This window comes from Leucopleurus acutus (assembly GCF_964270905.1).
Source record: "Leucopleurus acutus genome assembly, chromosome: 21".
Lineage (NCBI taxonomy): Eukaryota > Metazoa > Chordata > Mammalia > Artiodactyla > Delphinidae > Leucopleurus > Leucopleurus acutus.
In genome coordinates, this window is record NC_139163.1 from 30,330,334 (window position 1) to 30,348,977 (window position 18,644).

Consider the following 18,644-nt stretch of genomic DNA (forward strand, 5'->3'; position numbering starts at 1 on the left):
ACTAATTAACAAGTCTAAGCATTTACTGTAACGGTTCTAATGCTGTGAAGCAAGATGAAACCAGCTTTTGGCTCAACTACCCCCTAAAAGAAGTGTTAGTCTAGCATTTGTTGTTCCTGTTGAGATGCAAGCTATGTGTATACAGTTGACCCTTGAACCACGTGGGTTTGAACTGCACAGATCCACTTACAAGCTTTTTTGTTTTCCAATAAAAATACAGTGGCACTCCATATCTGCAGGTTCACATCCGTGGATTCAACCAACCGCAAGTGGTAAATAGTTCAGTATCCATGGTTGGTTGAATCTGCAGGTACGGAAATTGGAGGGCCAACATCGGGACTTGAGCATCTGGGGATTTTGGTATCCACAGTGGGTCCTGCAATCAATCTCCCCGTGGATACCGAGAGGCCAGTTGTATTTTTGTTGCCGTGTTTATGCTCATGATATTCTTTTGCAGACTTAGATTACCCTGTTGAAATCCTATGCATCCATAAAATTACATCTCAACTGTGAGTTTAGATGTGGTGATTCCCCAAACGAACTTTTCTGTGTTACCATGGGACCTTTTAGTTTGTGTATCTGCCGTTCTGTTAATTGGTGTGAGAGATTAACTCATTCTTAGGGATTTGAAAAGAATTGAAGGATAGTGCATATACGTAGAGACTGGGGGGTGAGTCTGGGAGGGAGGAGGCATTGCAGTCCAAGGTAATAAGGCAATTTTCATTCAGGAAAGACAGGAAGTCATAAGTAGTCATAGCACTGGGGATAGAAGAAAAGGGGCAGCAGCCTGGGCTCCGAATTTAGAAATTTTTGAATACTATGTTGAGGAATTCGGCTAGAATTTTCTACTGGAACATATGTACTGTAATTATGGGCAAAAATCTTGTCCATTTCATTCATTACATGAATGAATGAATATTTATTGTACTGAGAAGTTACTGAACAAGAGCAGGCCATCACATGAATTTTAGCCAACGGTTTGGGGAGAACCTTTTTGATTGGAGGAAAAAGTAGACACAGCCTGGTTACAAAGTGTATTTGGGCAGTGGGTATGGAAAAAAACCATAGCAGGTACTTTCCGAAGATACCAAAATCTACTGACTTTTCCCTTTCTTGGAATCGTTTTAAAATCTATCTGGATTTTTGTTGTTGTTGTTTTAATTAAAAGACCTCAGCTTTAGGAAATATGAATGTATACTTCGTGTGTGTGTGTGTGTCTGTGCGCGCGCGCGTATGCGCATAGTGTTAAATTCAGCAAGTAGTGTCTGATACAAAACGGCGCACAATAAATGTTAGTTCTTTTAGGTCCATCCACACGAAGCGAAAAGTTTGTGGGGGACGATGACCGCGACGGAGAGGGCTGGGGGGTGGTCGGGAACCTCCAGATAACTGGCCACCGGGTAGAGCGGACTGCTGGGAAAAGAACTTCCTGCGGATCCGGACGCACGACTATAAAGGGAGGCGTGCCCTACAGGCGATTGGTGGGGTGGGCGCTGAGTACCGGGCGCTCCGGTAGGTGCCGCAGCTTCGCGAGAACGGCGCTCACGAACGGCCAACGGCAGTAGGGCTCAAGGCTCCGCTGGAAGACAGGAGTCACGAAATGTTCCGCCTAATGATGTTGCTAGCGGGGCTCCGTGGCTTGCTAACGTCAAGACCCGGTAAGCCCGAGGATGCCCTGTTTGTTACTCCGGTAGGGGGAGGAGGAAGATTTTTCTTTTCCTTCTTTTAAACGCGTACCTGCTTGGGTCAAACTGCGCCTCGACTCGATTGAAAACTCGGCGCCCTTCCCTGCTTTTAGGTTTCTTTTGCCAGTCAGGAAACCGGGCAGTTTTTAGGCGCTCCGTAGGGATACAGAACTGACTCACGAGAGAGGAAGATACTTTTAATAAGCTTAAGGACTAAATCTCTGACGCTCTGACTCTCTGAATCTGGGTTTGGGGCAGCCGTTTATGGAGGTCTGTTAGGCACTCACAAAACTGCCTCACAATTTCTTGCGCTCAGAAGCACCCCAGAAACTTCATGAACTCTACTCAAACTCCAGAAAACTGTGTCTCCTCAGATATCATCTGTTCCAGTATAATTTGTCCTGCATTCAGTAACTTGTCCTGCAATACCAAAAAAATATTCTATTGCTGACATTGTGACAATACGGGGAACAGTTACAGAGAGTCCTCAAAATTTTAAAATATATTAGGGGGGGATTTAGATGCAAGTAAAATTTTAAGATATGTTCTTATTTTCCTTCCCTTTTTATACACTTCTGAATCTTCCCATTCTGTGTCAGTACATGGAATATCTTGTCTTCTCCCCCATCTGCATAGTGTTCTGTGGCTTGGAGGTACCACAATTTAGCAGCCAGTTCTCTTATTAAAGGACTGTTGGATTGTTTCCAGTCATTTTGCTGTTACATGCTACACTGCTGAACTCGGACGGCACCCCCCGTGGCCCCCACAAAATACCCTAGACCGGGTGGCTTAAACAACAGAGATTTATTTTCTCACAGTTCTGGAGGCAGGAAGCCTGAAATCAGGGTGCTCTCATAGTGGGGATCTGGTGAGGTCTCTCTTCCTGGCTAGTAGACCGTTCCCTTCTTGCTGTGTACTCACGTGACCTCTTCTTTGTGAGCAGAGAGAAGGAGCAAACTCACTTGTCTCTTCTTACAAAGGCGTGAAACCCATCATGAGAGATCCATCTTCATGATCTCATCTAACCCTGATTACCTCCCAAAGATCCCATTGCTGAATACCATCACATTGGGGGTTAGGGCTTCCAATAGGAAAGCTGGGGCCAGGGGACACATCTTCACCATAACACCTGCAACATTTAAATACAGTGTTTCTGAAACTTTTCGGAATGTTTCTTTCAGCAAAGAAATGAACAAAAATGTAACAATTATCGAAGTTCTCAGAGAGCTTTTATGTTCTGCTTATATTCATCAGTATTTGTCATATTAGAAATTAATGTAGAAATTTAAGAATTTTAATTAATTCGTTAAAAAATAACAGTAATGTTACTGAACTCAGGTTTGGCTGCTCACGGCTCGAAAGCCAGTATTTGAGAGACAGGTATTGGTAGGAAAGGAAAGGTTGCTTCATTCAGGAGGCTGGCAACCTGGGGAGAAGGTAGACTCGTGTCCAAACACCAGCTTGGTTGTTGATCAGGGGGCAAGAGCTTTGAAAGGGGAGTTTCAGGGATGTATAGGCAGAGGGAGGGGGCTACGACTTGCAGAACAGCACAGTCAGCTCCCGCAGTCATGAAATTGGTCATGTGGTGGTCTGATCAGCGTCATCTTGATTGCTTGAAGTTCAGTTAATCTTCAGTTCTAGGGTTGGTTCCCATTTCCTTGAGGCCAGTTCTTGGAATTGCGCAAGATGGAGCAGCTTATGTCTTGGCTGCAGTCTGGTCATCACGTAGTTAACTTCTCCCACCTTGTGAGGGTTTCTGTGTCTGCAAAACAGCTCAAAGGACATGGCTCAGAATATTATCTATAGCTCTTGAAGAGGAACCAAAGGTCCTTGACTTTGTTTAATGGCTCAACTATTATTATTTTGTCTTGTTTGACTGCTTTCCTTTGGTTCTGCATTTTTTTTTCACTTCTCTGAATTTATTCTTTGACTAAAGTTTTTCTACAGACAAGAGGCAGGCAGAGGACATTGGATGTGTGTGGGGGTCTGTCCTGGGAAAGCCCCATAGGGTCCCGCTCAATTACAGTAATAGACCTATTATATGTTAATGTAAGTAACACATTTAAAAAATAAAAACTATATTTTCCAAAACAAAGAATTTAGAGTGGCATTGTTTTACATTTTGTGAATCTCTTTAAGGTTTGGTTTAATAGATGACAGCTAGATTCTCATATCTACTTCTGCATTCAGTCTGTTGCCAAATGTTTTGTTTGAAGTATATGAAAAAATTCCAGCTTATGTAGTTGGAAAAGGGAGTAGTTTAGGAGCCTTTTCAGGTAATTACCAGTGTTCCTCTTTGGATGCTGCACCAGATACACACTTGATAAATGGTAAAGTTTAGTTGCAATGTGGAATCTAAAACATATCAATGAATTTTTCTTAATATGTTATGTTAAAATCCATTGGTCTATTTTGAACTTTAATGGATATTTTACCCATTTGTTTTTTTTTTAATACATTACCTTTGTTTTTTTCTTTTTTAACATCTTTACTGGAGTATAATTGCTTTACAAAGATGTGTTAGTTTCTGCTTTATAACAGAGTGAATCAGCTATACGTATACATATATCCCCATAGCTCCTCCCTCTTGTGTTTCCTTCCCACTCTCCCTATCCCACCCCTCTAGGTGGTCACAAAGCACTGAGCTGATCTTCCTGTTTTACATTTGGTAGTGTATATATGTCCATGCCACTCTCTCACTTCGTCCCAGCTTACCCTTCCCCACCCCCGTGTCCTAAGTCCATTTTCTACGTCTGTGTCTTTATTCCTGTCCTGCCTCTAGGTTCTTCAGAACCTATATATATATATATATATATATATATATATATTTTTAGATTCCATACATATGTGTTAGCATATGGTATTTGTTTTTCTCTTTCTGACTTACTTCACTCTGTATGACAGATGCTAGGTCCATCCACCTCACTACAAATAATTCAGTTTTGTTTCTTTTTATGGCTGAGTAATATTCCATTGTATATATGTGCTACATCTTCTTTATACCTTTGTTTTAAAATATTTTAAATTGTGGTAAAATATACAAAACATAAAATTTACCATCTTCAACCATTTTAAAAATGAATAAACTTTATTTTTTAGAGTGTTTCAGGTTCATAGCAAAACTGAGAGAAAGGTACAGCGATTTCTCACATACCCCTGTCCCCACACATGTACAATCTCTGCTCTAGGCGTCCTGCTCCACAGTGGTATGTTTGTTAGAATTGATGATCCCACACTGGTACATCATTATCACCCCAAATCTATAGTTTACCTTAGGATTCACTCTTGCTGTTTCACATTCTGTGGAATTTGACAAATGTATAATGACATGTATCCCCCAGAGTAGTTTTGCAGCCCTAAAAATCCTCTGTGCTTCATCTGTTCATCTCTCCCTTTCCCCTAAGTCCTGGCAACCACTGATCTTTTTGCTGTCTCCATAGTTTTGCCTTTTCCAGAATGTCATATAGTTGGAATCTTAGAGTATGTTGCCTTTTTCAGATTGGCTTCTTTCACTTAGTAATATGCATTTATGGTTCTTCCATGTCTTTCCAGGGCTGCATAGCTTATTTCTTTTTAGTAGTGAGTGATATTCCAGTGTCTGTATATACCAGTTTACTTATCCATTTACCTACTAAAAGACATCTTGGTTGCTTTCAAGTTTTGACAGGTATGAACAAAGCTACCATAAATATCTGCGTGCAAGTTTTTGTGTGGACATAAGTTTTCAACTCCTTTGGGTAAATACCAAGGAGTGCTATTGCTGGATCATATGGTAAGGATATGTTTAGTTTTTAAAATTAGTGTCTTTTTGCTTCAGTACGAAGAACTCTCTTTAACATTTCTTGTGAGGCCATTCTAGTGGTGATGGACTCTAACTTTTTTAAGGAAATTCTTTATCTCTCCTTCAATTCTGAAGGACATCTTTGCTGGGTATGGTATCCTTAGGTGGAATTTTCTTTCTTTCAGTACTTTGAATATACTATCCCACTCCATTCTGGCCTGCAAGGTTTCTGCTGAAAAATCCACGGATAGTCTTATGGGAGTTCCTTTGTACAAAACAAATTGTGTTTCTCTTGCTGCTTTTTTTTTTTTTTTTTTTTTTTTTTTTTTTTTTTGCGGTACGCAGACCTCTCACTGCTGTGGCCTCTCCCATTGCGGAGCACAGGCTCCGGATGCACAGGCCCAGCGGCCATGGCTCACGGGCCCAGCCGCTCCGCGGCATGTGGGATCCCCCCAGACCAGGGCACGAACCCGCGTCCCCTGCATCAGCAGGCGGACTCCCAACCACTGCACCACCAGGGAAGCCCCTCTCTTGCTGCTTTTTTTTTTTTAATTTCTATTTTATTTTATTTATTTTTTTAAACATCTTTATTGGGGTATAATTGCTTTACAATGGTGTGTTAGTTTCTGCTTTATAACAAAGTGAATCAGTTATACATATACTTATGTTCCCATATCTCTTCCCTCTTGTGTCTCCCTCCCTCCCACCCTCCCTATCCCACCCCTCCAGGTGGTCACAAAGCACCGAGCCGATATCCCTGTGCCATGCGGCTGCTTCCCACTAGCTGTCTACCTTACATTTGTTAGTGTATATATGTCCATGCCTCTCTCTCGCCCTGTCACAGCTCACCCTTCCCCCTCCCCATATCCTCAAGTCTGTTCTCCAGTAGGTCTGTGTCTTTATTCCTGTCTTACCCCTAGGTTCTTCGTGACATTTTTTCTTAATCAAAACTACAATGAGATATCATCTCACACCAGTCAGAATGGCCATCATCAAAAAATCTAGAAACAATAAATGCTGGAGAGGGTGTGGAGAAAAGGGAACACTCTTGCACTGCTGGTGGGAATGTGAGTTGGTTCAGCCACTATGGAGAACAGTATGGAGGTTCCTTAAAAAACTACAAATAGAACTACCATATGACCCAGCAATCCCACTCCTGGGCATATACCCTGAGAAAACCAAAATTCAAAAAGAGTCATGTACCAAAAGGTTCATTGCAGCTCTATTTACAATAGCCCGGAGATGGAAACAACCTAAGTGCCCATCATCGGATGAATGGATAAAGAAGATGTGGCATATATATACAATGGAATATTACTCAGCCATAAAAAGAAACGAAATTGAGCTATTTGTAATGAGATGGATAGACCTAGAGTCTGTCATACAGAGTGAAGTAAGTCAGAAAGAGAAAGACAAATACCGTATGCTAACACATATATATGGAATTTAAGGAAAAAAAATCTCTTGTTGCTTTTTAAGAGTTTCTCTTTAATTTTTGGCAGTTTAATTATAATGTAGTGTAGTTCTCAGTGTAGTTCTCTTTAATTTTTTTTTTTTTTTTTTTGGTTTTCTTTGAGCTTCCTAGATTAGGATGTCTATTTTTCTTTTCTTTTTTTGCCAGGTGAGAGAAGTTTTTAGCCATTATTTCTTTAAATAAGCTTTCTGCCCTCTACCCCCACTCCTTCTCCTTCTGGGACTTCTATAATGTGGATACTGGTCTGCTTGATGGTGTCCCATAAATCCTTTAACCTGTCTTCACTCTTTTTCATTCTTTTTTTTAATTTTAATTTTTTGCTCCTCTGATTGGATGAATTCTATTGCTCTGTCTTCAAGTTTGCTGATCCTTTCTTTCACTTGATCTAGTCTGATGTTGAAACCCTCTATTGAAAGTTTCAGTTCAGTTATTGTATTCAGCTCTATGATTTCTATTTTGTACTCATTCTAACCGTTTTTAAGTGTACAGTTCAGTGGCATTAAATACATTCACTTTGTTTTGCCATCACCATCATCCATCTCCAGAATATTTTTTTTTATTCTTCCCAGACTGAAACTCAGTACCCATTTAACACTAATTCCTCATTCTTCCCTTCCCCCAGCTCTTGGCAACCACCATTCTACTTTCTGTCTCCATGGATTTGACTGCTCTAGTTTCCTCATGTAAGTGGAGTTATGCAGTATTTTTCTTTGTGACTGACTTCTTTCACTTAGCATAATGCCCTCAATGTTTATCCATGTTGTAGCATGTGTCAGAATTTTCTCCTTTTATACTGACACATGAATAGCATTCCATTGTGTGAAATACATATGGAAAAATACATATTTCATTTTGTTTATCCATTCATCTGTTGATGGATACTTAGGTTGCTTCTACCTTTTGGATATTATGAATAATGCTGTCATGAACATGTATGTACCTGTACTTGTTTGAGTCCCTGCTTTTAATTCTTTTGGGTATATGTACAGAAGTGGAGTTGCTGGATCATACGGTGATTCTATTTTTAATTTTTTAAGGAACTGTTACATTGTTTTCCATACTGGCTGTGCAATTTTACATTTCTACCAGCAGTGCACAAGGGCTACAGTTTCTCCACGTTGTTCCTAATACATGTTATTATACTTTTATATTTTAACGATTATAGTCTTCCTAATGGTTATGACAGGGTATCTCATTGTGGCTTTGATTTGTATTCCCCTGATGGTTAGTGATGTTGAGCATCTTTTCATATGCTTATTGGCCATTTGTATATCTTTTTTGGAGAAATGAGTATTCAAGTCCTTTGCCCATTGTAAAGATTAGGTTGTTCATTTTGTTGAGTTACAAGAGTTCCTTTTATATTCTGGATACTAGACTTTCAGACAAATGATTTGCAAATATTTTTTTTCATGCTGTAGGTTGTCTTCACTTTCTTGGGAGTGTCCTTTGACTCACAAAAGTTTTAAATTATGATGGAATCTAATTTTGTTGCTCATGGTTTTAGTGTCATATCTAAGAATCCATTGCCAAATCTAAGGTCATGTATATTTACTCCTATCTTTTCTTCTAAGAATTTTATTGTTTTAGCTCTTATGTTTATGTCATTGATCCATTTTGAGTTAATTTTTGTACATAGTGTGAGGTAGGGTTCCAACTTTATTTATTTACATTCATTCTGGTTTCTTTTTATTAACTATATCCTGCCCCTGTTTATTCCTAATAATGCTTTTTTCCTCCTTTGAGTCTATTCATGCTAATGTTAACATAGGTATGTCAGCTTTCCTTTGGCTAATATTTGCTGTGAACATATTTTTTCCATCCTTTTATGTGGCAAAGTCCCCAGTGCTCACTAAGTATCCATCTTCTTGCCTACATTTCTGAGCCTTTTTCCATTTAGTGTGGGGCAGTTTAAATACTATTGCTCATGGGGTTGAGAAGAAGTGATTTGCATCACTTTAGATCAAGGCAATTGAGAGCTTGTATTTCTCTTCTATATTTCTTTTCTGATGCCAGATTTACCTTAGAAGCTATGAGCTGAGTTTATGGTGTTACCACTTGGAGGGAGCTTGGATCTCTGAGTTACTATTTGAATGAGAGCTCCTGGTGACTCCCATCATATTTTGCATGAAAAACAAATAAACTTTTATTGTGTTAAGCCACCAAGATTTCAAGGTTTATTTATTGCCATTCCATAGCCTGGTCAGCCTAAGTTGACTAATATAGAAATTGGAGCTTTGAAGTGGTGTGCTGCCATGATAAACTTAAAACATATGCCTTTGACTTTGCTGCTGGGTATTGATGGGTAGCAGGTGACAAGAAATGGAAACCACCTGGAAAAAATGGAAATCAATGATAAGAAGTGACAGAACATTTGGTAAAAACTGTAGGACAGACTACATTCTGTAGAAGTTAGATAACAGATTGTTAGCAGTGGAAGTTGGTTTCATTACTCAATTTTGTCAAAGTGTTAAGAGAAAGAGATAATCTCAGGAAACAGTTGACCAGTTTGCAAATCGAATTAATAGGGAATAAATCCAGAAATTTGGGGCCTTTCAGGACTTTAAAGGGTGACCAGTTCCAGATTTCAAATAGTAAGAAATGGAATTTTAAAAGGTTTGAGCAGTGAAACGTCAGTAAAAACTCTGAGTTAGAGAAAATTACTCAGGTTAGCACTGCAATCAAGGGTGTGGCCTTACATTATATTTTTCTAGACTGACTTATGGTTGCCATCACTTAGTTGAGAGAGAGAGGTGAGAGAGGAGGGAAGGAGAAATAGGAGTTAGGCAAAGAAATTACAGGATGAGAGAAAATATTTGTAAATGATTTGTCTGAAAAGGGTCTAGTATCCAGAAAATAAAGGGCAAAGAAGTAAAGCAGATTTGAAAATTATGACTTTAAAAAGTTTTATATGTGTTTTAATTGCATGACAAAGTTACTGAAGACAACTAGATGAGACACTTCTACGTTTTTGATGGTAGTGTACTGCCAAAGGAACTTCAAACTAGATTATACAAGCTTTTGACTATTTGAGAATTAACACAACTCTTGAGCCCTTTACTTCCAGGAAGTAAACTGGAAAAGCCATGCTACTTTCAAGGAGAGTATATTTGTATTTAAGTCTTTTATGATATTTTATGCTTTCGATTTACTATGCTTTTTATTTGATATCATTAAAAATCTTATTTCCTGTCTTATGTGTTTTTCTGATTTTAATGTAACATGTATAATTGACTTACAGAGTCTACAATTAAGCAATATGTCTTCTTCTAAAAACGACAATGACCTTAGAAAGTTGTCAGACACTGCCTTTATCATCTTACATGTTATTGTTATTTAGTATTTACTGCCACTTTTATGTATTGTTTCCCAAATTAGTCATCATCTTTATTGTTACTTAGATTTATCCACAAGTTTATAGCTTGATTTGCTTACCTTCTCTCTAGCACCCTACTCTTTCCTTCTTAGTATCTTTTTCGTCAAGAGTTTGAGTGGTAAATCGTCTGTTTCCTTGAAAATGTCTTTATGTCTCCCTCACTGTTGAATGACAGTTTAGTTTGATATCCAATTTCAGACTGACAGTTGTTTTTCCAATAGCACTTGGAGAATGTTACTCCATTGCTATTTGGCCTGCATGTTATTAACTTTTCTTTTAATTATGAGGATTTCAAATAAATGCAAAAATAGAAGAATAAAGAACTCAGGTTCAACAGTTATAAACTCGTGGTTAATTCTGTTTCTTTTCTACGTTCTCTACCACTTCCTCTGTTCTCATATTATTTGGAGCAAATTATAGACATTATATCATTTCGTGTCTAAGCATTTCAATATATATTGCTAAATGGCCAGAAAATATAACCACAGTATCATGATCATGGCTTAGAAACTAACGATTTCTTCTATCACCCAATATTCAGTCTGTGTTCAAATTTTCAATTGTTTCATGAGTGTAATACGTTTCCTTACAGTTTGTAATCACCTAGAAAATAATGTCCACGCATTGTTTGAATCAGCATACAAAAGATCTGCTCATTGAATTGGCTCCTTCCCTACTCGATTTTATTTAGTCTGTGGCTTTTAGTACCATGTTGATACTGATAACTCCAAATTTATATTTCTTCTCTTGCACTCTCTTAGGCAGCCTGTGAGATGGCTACCAATGTTTCCCACATCCTGGTAATCACGCCCTTGTGTAATCCCCTCCTCTTAAATGTGAGCTGTGTGTTTTTTGGTTTTTGGTTTTTTTGGGGGCGGCACGCGGGCCTCTCACTGTTGTGGCCTCTCCCGTTGCAGAGCACAGGCTCCGGACACGCAGGCTCAGTGGCCATGGCTCACGGCCCTAGCCGCTCCGCAGCATGTGGGATCTTCCCGGACCAGGGCACGAACCCGTGTCCCCTGCATCGGCAGGCGGAGTGAGCTGTGTTTTATGGTTTGTTTTTAGTGAATAAAATGTGGTCAGGATCATGGGATGTCTCTTGTGAGATTAGGATACAGAAAAACTGTGTCTTTTGTCCTGGGTGCCCGCTTTCAGTCTCTCTTTTTCTGAGCCCTTGTTCTGAGGGAAGCAAGTTGTCATATTGTGAGTAGCCTTATGGAGAGGCCTGTGTGGCATGGAACTGAGCTTTCTCATTAACAGCCTGGAAAGACCCAATGCCTGCCAACAGCTAAGTGCATGAGCCTTGAAGTGGATCCTATGCTAGTCAAGCCTTGAAATGGTCGCAGCCCTGGCCTACACTTTGACTGTAGCTTTGTGAGAGTCTGAGCCAGAGGCATTCGGTTAAGCTGTGCCCAGATACCTGACCTAAGGACACTAGTGATTAATAAATGTTCCCTATTTTAAGCTGCTAAATTTTGGGATAATTTGTTATGCAGCAATAGATAACTAACACACCATCCTTCAGCCTATTCTCAACATAAAGTTTTCTTGTTAAAATCTAAGTCAGCTCATGTCCGCCCTCTGCTCAGAATCTTTCAGTGGTTTCTTATCTCACCAAGAATAAAAATTAAAGTGCTAACTCTGACCTGTAATGCCCTACAGGATCTCAGCAGCTTGTCTCCTCTCTGGCCTCACCCCTTACCCTCTTCCTCACTGCTCATGCTACTCCAACCACAGTAGCTCCCTTGCTGCTTTTCAGACATGCCAGGCAGTTCCTCCCAAAGACCTTTGCGCTTGATCCTTTTTCTTCCTGGGATGATCTGCCAGAGATATTCATTTGTTCCCCTCCTCACCTTCTTCAGTTCTGTGCCCAGATGCCGTCTTCTCAGCGAGCCCTATTTAAGACTGAGCTTCACCTTCATCAGCCTCTGTTCTAGCACATGATTCTATGGGCTGGTGGGGCTGTTGCTCTGGTTTGGACTGGCTTAGGTAGTCTGTGGCGCATCGGTGCTCTTTCCTGGATCTGTCATCCGCTCCTGAGTTGGTTGGCAGCTGGATGATCCAGATGGTCTCACGCACTGGTCTGTCTGTTGGACTGTGTTCAGCTAGGGTGCCTTGGCTCCCTTTCACATAGTCTCTCACCCTCCTGCAGGACAGCTCAGGCTTGTTTACATGTGGTTGCAGGATTCCAAGGCAGTGAGAGGGCAAGCCACAGTGCACAGGCACTTTTCAGGTTTGCTTCTGTTACATTTGCTATTGTCTAATTGACCAGAGTAAGTTACATGGCTAAGTCTGGAGTTAGTTCCTAAGAAGTATACCAATAGGAAAGAATACTTTCTATTGTATCTATCACATCTGATTTCTGTTTTAGAGTTTTTCTAGAATCTCTCAACAATGATCACACTTCCATCGTTAGCTTATCTTCCAGAAAATTGTTTGAGACCTCTTAGCTGACGGTAGCACCTTTCCTTTGTCTACTTTTAGAGGGTTTTCACTGAGAGAAGAGGTAAACATGTAGTGAGTTAGCCACCTTTAATCATAAATCATATTATGGATGTTAATCCTTTGGCTTTTATACTTTGTATTTTCTTACAATCTTTCCTGCATCTTTAAAGATTTTAAAAAGATTTCTATGTATGCAAATATATTTATATTTTCCTTTAAGACTTCTGGGCTTTGAATCTTAATCGATTTTGAATATATATGTATTTATGTACATATTATATATAGAAACATATAAATAAATTTTATTTATTCTTTATATATATACATATGTATGAACCCAACTTAATTACTTTTCAAATGGATATTCAGTCTTCCTGCCGCTATCCATTGGCTATATTTCCCCCAGTGATTTGAAAGCCTACTTCCTCATATATCCTATTTCATTAATTTTTTTTGATGATGCCTATTTCAGTTGATTTAATTATAGTAGTTTAGAGTTTTTCTACTGATTCTCTAAGTACTTTTAAGTAGATAGTTATATCGTTTGCAAATAATGACATATTCTTTTTTCCTTTCTAACATTTATGCCCTTCTTTCTTGTTATCATTTTATCATATTAACGAGGGCATTCAGAACATTTTTGAAAATGGCAGTGATAATAGACTTTGTTACCTAGTTTTATTTGAATTTCTCTGTAGTATTTCATAATTTACAATTTTTAATGTTTGCTTTCTGATACTTTTTCTAGTTAAGGCAATTTCCTTCTATGTCTAGCTTACGTCCCTCTAATTTTCTTTGTCAGAAAATTTTGGTCAATTTGTATTCTTTTTTTTTGTGCATGTGAGCTTTAGAATCATCTTATGTTGTTTCAAAAAACTCCTGTGGACTTTTCCATTGGATTTCCTAAAATTTATAAATTAATTTAAAGAAAATTGCTATCTTTGTATTCCAAGAACTAGATATAGCTTTCAATTTATTTGACTTGTTTATGAACCATTTTAGAATTTAAAGTTTTTTTTAAATTTTAAATTATATATATTCCTTTAGGAATTTATTTACATGGGTATTACACATTTTGTTGTTATTGTAAATGGTTATTTCCTAACTATTTTATTTGTGTATAGGGAAATGATTGGTTTATATATTAATTTTGTTTCTAGTCACATTACTAAATCCTCTTTTTAAAATAATATTTATGATGATTCTTTTGGGTTTTCCAGATATATAATATCACATACAAAAGAATGTTAGGATCACAAAACCTTAGAAAGTACCAAAGAGGCTGGTTTAGATGCTACATAGATGCTACAATGTGGCTAGGGTCACAACGCGGGGAAGAATATCTAGTGATACCGTGGGAACTATACCGGAAGAGTATTCTATTGAAAATACCACTATGGTGTTTGGGCTAGGCAGCAGAATGTCTGTCCCAGTAGTCCAAAAGGACCAGATAATTCTATTACTACAAATGTCAGAAGGACCAGATATTCACACGTGGCTGCCATCTGACAATGCTCACTTCTGCAACTAAGTCTTTTTTGGGTGTATGAATAGCAGGAACTAGTAACATGCCAGCACCTTAATTGCAGTGGAGTCTGGTATAGAGTTGTTAGGTTTCCAACGTCTAATAGCACAGGGAGACAAGGTAGAAATAGTTTGAATGATTGAACCTCTCTACAGTATCCCACAGTTCACCTCTAGATGGGATACTTAACATCCATATTCACCCTTCTTAAGGTTGGTAACATTCTTAAGGTTTGGTAACATTCTTAAACTTTCAAGAAACAACATAATAACTTGCTTCTGCCTCATTTAATGTAATCAGTTCGTATACAGGAAAACTAGACATGTAAGTGTACCATGTGAAATTCTAGTTACGGGGAGAATTTACTTTGCTCTATTCTCTTTTAGGGCCAACTGTCTATGAGTTTTTAAGATTATACCCGTGGACTTACTTCTGTGTACTATTGGCATATCATACATCTACTTTCCCTCCTTCAGTTAGCTGGTCATAGGATACCATAAAAGTAGGTTTTAGGAAATGATGGAAACGTGATAGGAGTAGGCCTACTGGAGTATTAATCACCTGGTTATGCAACTTAAAGCTTTTAGGACCTGTTCAAACCCAACCATATATATATATAACACTTCCATTTGATTAGTACTCCTGTGAATGCCTGATGATGTCAGTCTGTGAAGAGCGGTTCAGGTTGCAAGATCATATAGTCTGAAGATCCCATGGTCTGAATTTTAGCCTCTATCAGAGCCCAGTAGTGAGCTAAAAACTTTCATAAAAGAAATATACTTACATACTATATTAGATTCCTGTGGCTGCCATAACAAAGTACCACAAACTGGGTGGCTTAAAACAACAGAATTTTTTCCCCCTTCTGTTTCTGGAGGCCAGAAGTCCAAAATCAAGGTATTGACAGTGTTGATTACTTTTGGAGCCGCTGAGGGAGAATCTGTTCCATGCTTCTCTCCTAGCTTCTGATGGCTGCCAGCAATCCTATGCATTCCTTGGCTTGGAGACATGTTACTCCAGCCTCTGCCTCTGTCTTTATATTGATGTCTCCTCTGTGTGTCTTTTCCCCTTCTCTTACTTATAGGATATTAGTCATTGGATTTAGGGTCCAGTCTAATCTGGAATGGTCTCATCTTGAGATCCTTAACTTAATTACACCTTGCAAAGACCCTTTTTTCTTTGCAAGGTTATAAGGTTATAGCCACAGGTTCTGAGTGGACATATCTTTTGGGGCACCGTCACTCAATCCACAGCATATACCAATGAGGGCGTGTCTTTGCTTACAAACCTCAGGAGCCTCTGCTGTGATTCTCCTAGAGGGGCTTAACACAGGCTCTGCCACAGACCCTAAGTCATAAAGGAAAAATAGTAGAGCTCCTTGCCCAGTAGACTCAGGTAGCTGAGGAGTCTTGTACTCTGGCATCTTACAAATCTGGCAGCCTATGTTTTGTTCAATAAAAATGGTCAAAGCAACATAGCTATATATGATATATATTGCCTCCAAAATCCAAAATGGTCTACCAAGTGTTCTGCCTCTTACTATTTATTGTGGAGGATATTTTTGATTGTGGTTTAGACCACTAGACCATTACAGGTGGATGTGTGTGTGTGTTAAGACTCTGGCACACCTGCTTCTTCAAGGCATCTAATGTACCTGCTACTTCAGGTCTTTCTCTTAGATGATATGTTAGTTTCCTATTGTTGCTGTAACAAGTTATCACAAACTTAATAGCTTAAATAACACAAATTCATTATCTTACAGTTCTGTAAAATGGGTCTCACTGGATAAAATCAAGGTGTTAGCAGTGCCTGTTCCTTCTGGAAGCTGCAGGAGACAATCTGTTTCCTTGTCTTTTCCAGATTCTAATGGCTGTTTGCATTTTTTGGCTCATGGCCCCCTTCCTCCATCTTCAAAGTCAGTGGTATTGGGCTGAGGTCTTTACACATGGCCATCTCTTTGGTTTTCTTTTCTGGCTCTTTCTTCTACTGTTAAGAACCCTTGTGATTAAAGTAAGACCACAGATAACCCAGGATAATTTTCATATTTTAAGGTCAGTTGATTAGCAACCTTAATTCTGTTTTGCCATGTAACCTAACAGGTTCTGGGGATTAGGATATGGACATCTTTGGGGGCATTATTCTATCTACCACAGACAGTGAGATTTTTAGGGTCCAGGTAGAAGAAGAACCAGATGATAAAGATCTGAGGCATCTGAGGCAATATGATTGGTGAAGGTATGCTGGCATCACTACTAAGCAAAAATGGAAACTTGCTCCTGGCATCTCCTGCTTATTGGGATAGAGAAAACAGCACCTTTTTCTATTAATGGCTACATACAGGTGCCAATGCCTGTGTTGATTTGGTTCAGTAAAGAGACCATATTTGGAACAATATTAGTTATTGCAATCATTACCTGATTACACTTAAGACAACTCACTGTCATTCTCTATTGCTTATCTATCATGTGCACAGATCAAACAAGTAAAATAACAGAAATCATTGCCCTTGTATATACTTTCTTGGTATAGAAAGGTTTTTGGTTTAATGTTTTGGTGATGGTGCAGGTGATATTCAGAGGTTTCCATTTGGCCCTCCCTACCATAACAATCCTCATTCTATGGGTCAGGGAGACAAGATGGGCATTCCACCAGTTACTGATTATATCTGTTTCGACACACTGTTCCATAATTGGGCAGATTATGATAGGATGAACTTGTAGACCCATGAGTGTGTTCATAGATGTGAACCTAATAACTTCCATTCATCACCTGACGACTTCTGCTAATCATATATCTTTTCCTGAAGTGGACCACAGTCTTACTTTAGGTACTCAGAAATCATCATTAGGAGACTTCTTCAGTGGTCCAGTGGTAAAGAATCCAGCTTCCAATGCGGCTGATGTGGGTTCGATCCCTGGTTGGGGAACTAAGATCCCACATGTCGTGGGGCAACTAAGCCCATGAGCCACAACTACTGAGCCCTCATGCCTCAACTAGAGAGCCCATGTGCTGTAAACTACAGAGCCCATGCACTCTGGAGCCCGAGTGCCACAACTAGAGATAGAAAATCCATATGCCACAACTAGAGAGAAGCCTGCACGCTGCAACTAAGAGCCCGAGCATCACAATGAAAGATCCTGCATGCTGCAACCCGATACAGCCAAAAAAAAAAAAAAAAATCATTATTAGTTTAAAGCCAGTGTTTAATATTCCACCAAAGGTCTGAGTAATTGGGTTTTGATTTTGTGGATCCAATCTGAGAATTTTTCTTTTTTTTGATAACAGAAAAATAGCTTATTAATGCATACAGCATGCATCATGGGAGAAACTTAAACCAAAAGTAACTCAAAATGGCAACTTTGAGTTCCAGCTTATCTTCAACAAAAAACATTAAATTTGCAGAGAAGTGACAGACACAGGAAGGCAGTTTTAGGCTTCCAAGGGCAGCAAACTGGAAAGGTAAATATATGGGTGAAAACTAATGAGGTAAATTTGTTCATAGATTACTCTGGTCCCGCCTCTGGGCTGATAAGAGTCTGTCTCCAGTATGAGTTTTTCTTTAGGTTGGTCACTTCATCCTACTCACATTTACTGATATGACTGAGATGTTTAATCTTAGTGCTTCTTATTTATATCATACTTTTCTGATTTCATGCCTTTTTTTGATAAATGTTTTTCACCATAAAAATCTGTGACTTTTTCATTTATTTTCTGGATGCCTTGTGTTTGTATGCTCTTTTTTTCCCTTAATTTGGAATATTTATAATCTGTTTTATATAATAGATTTAATTTTTAATTTAGGTAGTAACTAGTGATTCCTCACTGTAAGTGTAAGGAAATTTATTTCTTACTACTTCTTTCCACCTCGTGCTCTCCTCTTTATTATATGACTATAGCTTTAAAAAATCTTAGTTCTTTTATACCATTAAACAATATGTTTCTACTTTTACCACTTAATTTTCAGCTTTTTAACATTTTTTGGAACCACACTGCAATAAATTTAAGGAAAACAGTATTCACATATGGTAATTCTCTTCTTCTGCTACCCTTCCTGACATTATTGAATATGTTGTTATGTCTTTATCATCATAGTTTATAACACTTGCATCCTATTAAATAGTGATGATTCCCACCATTGTTTTGGCCTATATTTTATATTTAAGTTTATTTTAATGCTCACAGCTAGGCGTTTTACCTCAACTCTATTGATGCCTTTATTGGGAGAAGTTTGTCTGCCTTTTGTGACAGGAACTTGTGAACTATTTTCCTTGATTTTTTGCTTGTAAATAGCTGTCCCTTGCCTGTATATTTGAATGACAGTTTTGCTGGGTATAAAATTCTTGGGTCCACACTTCCTTTTC

General features: G+C 38.7%; 1 protein-coding gene across 1 annotated transcript in view; it reads left to right on the forward strand.

The window, feature by feature from the left end:
- Positions 1–1,600: 1,600 nt before the first annotated feature.
- LOC309977711 (disintegrin and metalloproteinase domain-containing protein 32-like) overlaps positions 1,601–18,644 on the forward strand; it is a gene marked incomplete at both ends in the record, with an annotated part of 166,747 nt that continues 149,703 nt past the window's right edge. The window contains one exon of the mRNA XM_082863999.1: positions 1,601–1,658. Coding sequence (XP_082720125.1) covers positions 1,601–1,658 — 58 coding nt within the window. The remainder of the gene's footprint in view (positions 1,659–18,644) is intronic.